This window comes from Cariama cristata, unplaced genomic scaffold (genome assembly GCF_000690535.1).
Source record: "Cariama cristata isolate BGI_N322 unplaced genomic scaffold, ASM69053v1 scaffold28668, whole genome shotgun sequence".
NCBI lineage: Eukaryota > Metazoa > Chordata > Aves > Cariamiformes > Cariamidae > Cariama > Cariama cristata.
Genome location: NW_009629858.1, coordinates 2,860 through 4,583, shown reverse-complemented (window position 1 = coordinate 4,583; position 1,724 = coordinate 2,860). Strand labels below are relative to the sequence as shown.

General features: G+C 63.5%; 1 protein-coding gene across 1 annotated transcript in view; it reads right to left on the bottom strand.

The window, feature by feature from the left end:
- The window catches only part of LOC104165649 (transcription factor 7-like 1), a gene marked incomplete at both ends in the record, with an annotated part of 3,173 nt that extends 1,454 nt beyond the window's left edge, over positions 1 to 1,719 (bottom strand). Inside the window, 4 exons of the mRNA XM_009705327.1 lie at positions 341 to 424; positions 712 to 814; positions 1,408 to 1,540; positions 1,695 to 1,719. Of these exons, the coding sequence (XP_009703629.1) occupies positions 341 to 424; positions 712 to 814; positions 1,408 to 1,540; positions 1,695 to 1,719 (345 nt within the window). The remainder of the gene's footprint in view (positions 1 to 340; positions 425 to 711; positions 815 to 1,407; positions 1,541 to 1,694) is intronic.
- Between the last annotated feature and the right edge of the window lie 5 nt (positions 1,720 to 1,724).

The following is a 1,724-nucleotide window of genomic DNA, read 5'->3' as shown; positions in this document are numbered from 1 at the left end:
TCAACCCAGTCGGGGGTCTGGTTTTACACTGGATCCTGCCTCAACTTGTGCAGGACGGTAACATGGACTCAACTTAAGGGATGCCCCGAGCCCATGGGATGTTGCCTTTCCCCCACCCGTGGGGACCATCTGCACCCTCCTGGGGGTATTTTCATCTGAGGAGGCCACCACCACCTCCCGGGACTGGTCCGTGCCCGTGCAGAGCGGGGTCTCCCTGGGAGCACCCACTGCCGACGCTGCTGCGGGGCTGAGTCCCGCATCGTCCTCAGGGAAGTGGCCAAAACCCCACTGCCAGCTCCGAGATGCCCAAGGAGGGTCCCTCGTCCCTGCCGAGACCCACCTGGACATGGAGGCGTTCATGGCGAGGGCGGGGTAGGGGTGCCGAAAGCCGCCAGGAGGGATGGAGTACACGGGCTGTCCTTGCCTACAGACGCACACGCTTTAGTGAAAAAAGTTATCCCTCCCCGGTTCACAGGGCCCCTTGGACCACCCTCCGACCAACCCCCATCCTGATGATTCCCAAAATTTCCAGCAGTGGGGAGCCCTTCCCACCTCCCACAGGAGCCCTCAGCATCCCACTGAGCTCGCAGGGGAAAAAGCGGATAAAGTGGGAGAGGGTCTCAGGGAGACGGGGGGCTTATGGGACCTGCCCGGGGACAGGGACACAGAAGCGGGAGCGAGCCCCCAGCCCAGGGTCAAGCCCATCCTTACTGCGGTACGAGCCAGCCCAGCGGGTGGGGGATCTGTCCCACGGCTCCTGGTGACAGCGGGTAATAGGGGGGCAGCTCCGATGGGTGCGGTGGTCGTGGGATTCCTGCGGAGGGAGGGAGGGACGAAGGGGAATTGTGTTAAAACACGGACAGGGCAACCTCCGAGCACTCTGTTGGGCTGCGGGCACCTCATCTGCCTCTGAGCACCCCATCTTCCTCCGAGCACACCGCCTGCCTCCGAGTGTCCCGTCCGTCTCTGAGCACCCTGTCTCCCTCCCAGCACCCCATCTCTCTCTAAGCATCCTGCCTGCTGCCAAACATCCCGTCTCCCTCCGAGGACCCATCTCTCTCCAAGCACTTCATCTCTCTCCCAGCACCCGTCTGCCCATCTGGAGCACGGGGAGAGGACACCGAGACCACCATAACGGAGACCTGGAGGGATCCCCACGCACCCCAACCAAACCTGTGACCAGGCGAGGGCCCATCCCCGGCCCCTGGCTGCATCCCCTTCCCACCACCCAGGGACCAGGCTGTGATTTTCCCAGGGACCAGGCTGTGAAAACCATCCGGGAAGCAGAGGGACCATCCGACGGAGAGCACCCCGTTCCCAGCGCAGCACCAATACCATCACGGTCCCTTTGCTCACCCGAACGTGTCCCAGCTCAGCCGATGCTGTGTCCCCCCGCCCTGTGCTCACCCGTCTTTGGGTCGATCTCCGGTGAGAGGTGGCCGGGTGGCGAGCCTGGCGAGAAGTGGTCGTTGCTGTAGGTGATGAGCGGCGTCAGCGGGTGCATGTGATGGGCGTGCTGCACCACTGGGACCTTATTCGACTGTAGGGCAGCGAGGGAGAGCACATGGGAGAACGTAACAGCAGCCACCCCCACCAAAAAAAAGCCCCCATGGGCATCGTATCGGCATCACAGGGCGCCGGTCGGGTTTTCCCCGAAGAAACCCATCACCCCCGTGGGATTCGGCTGCTCTTACCAAGTGCGCGGGCGAGGGCGAGCGGCTGTC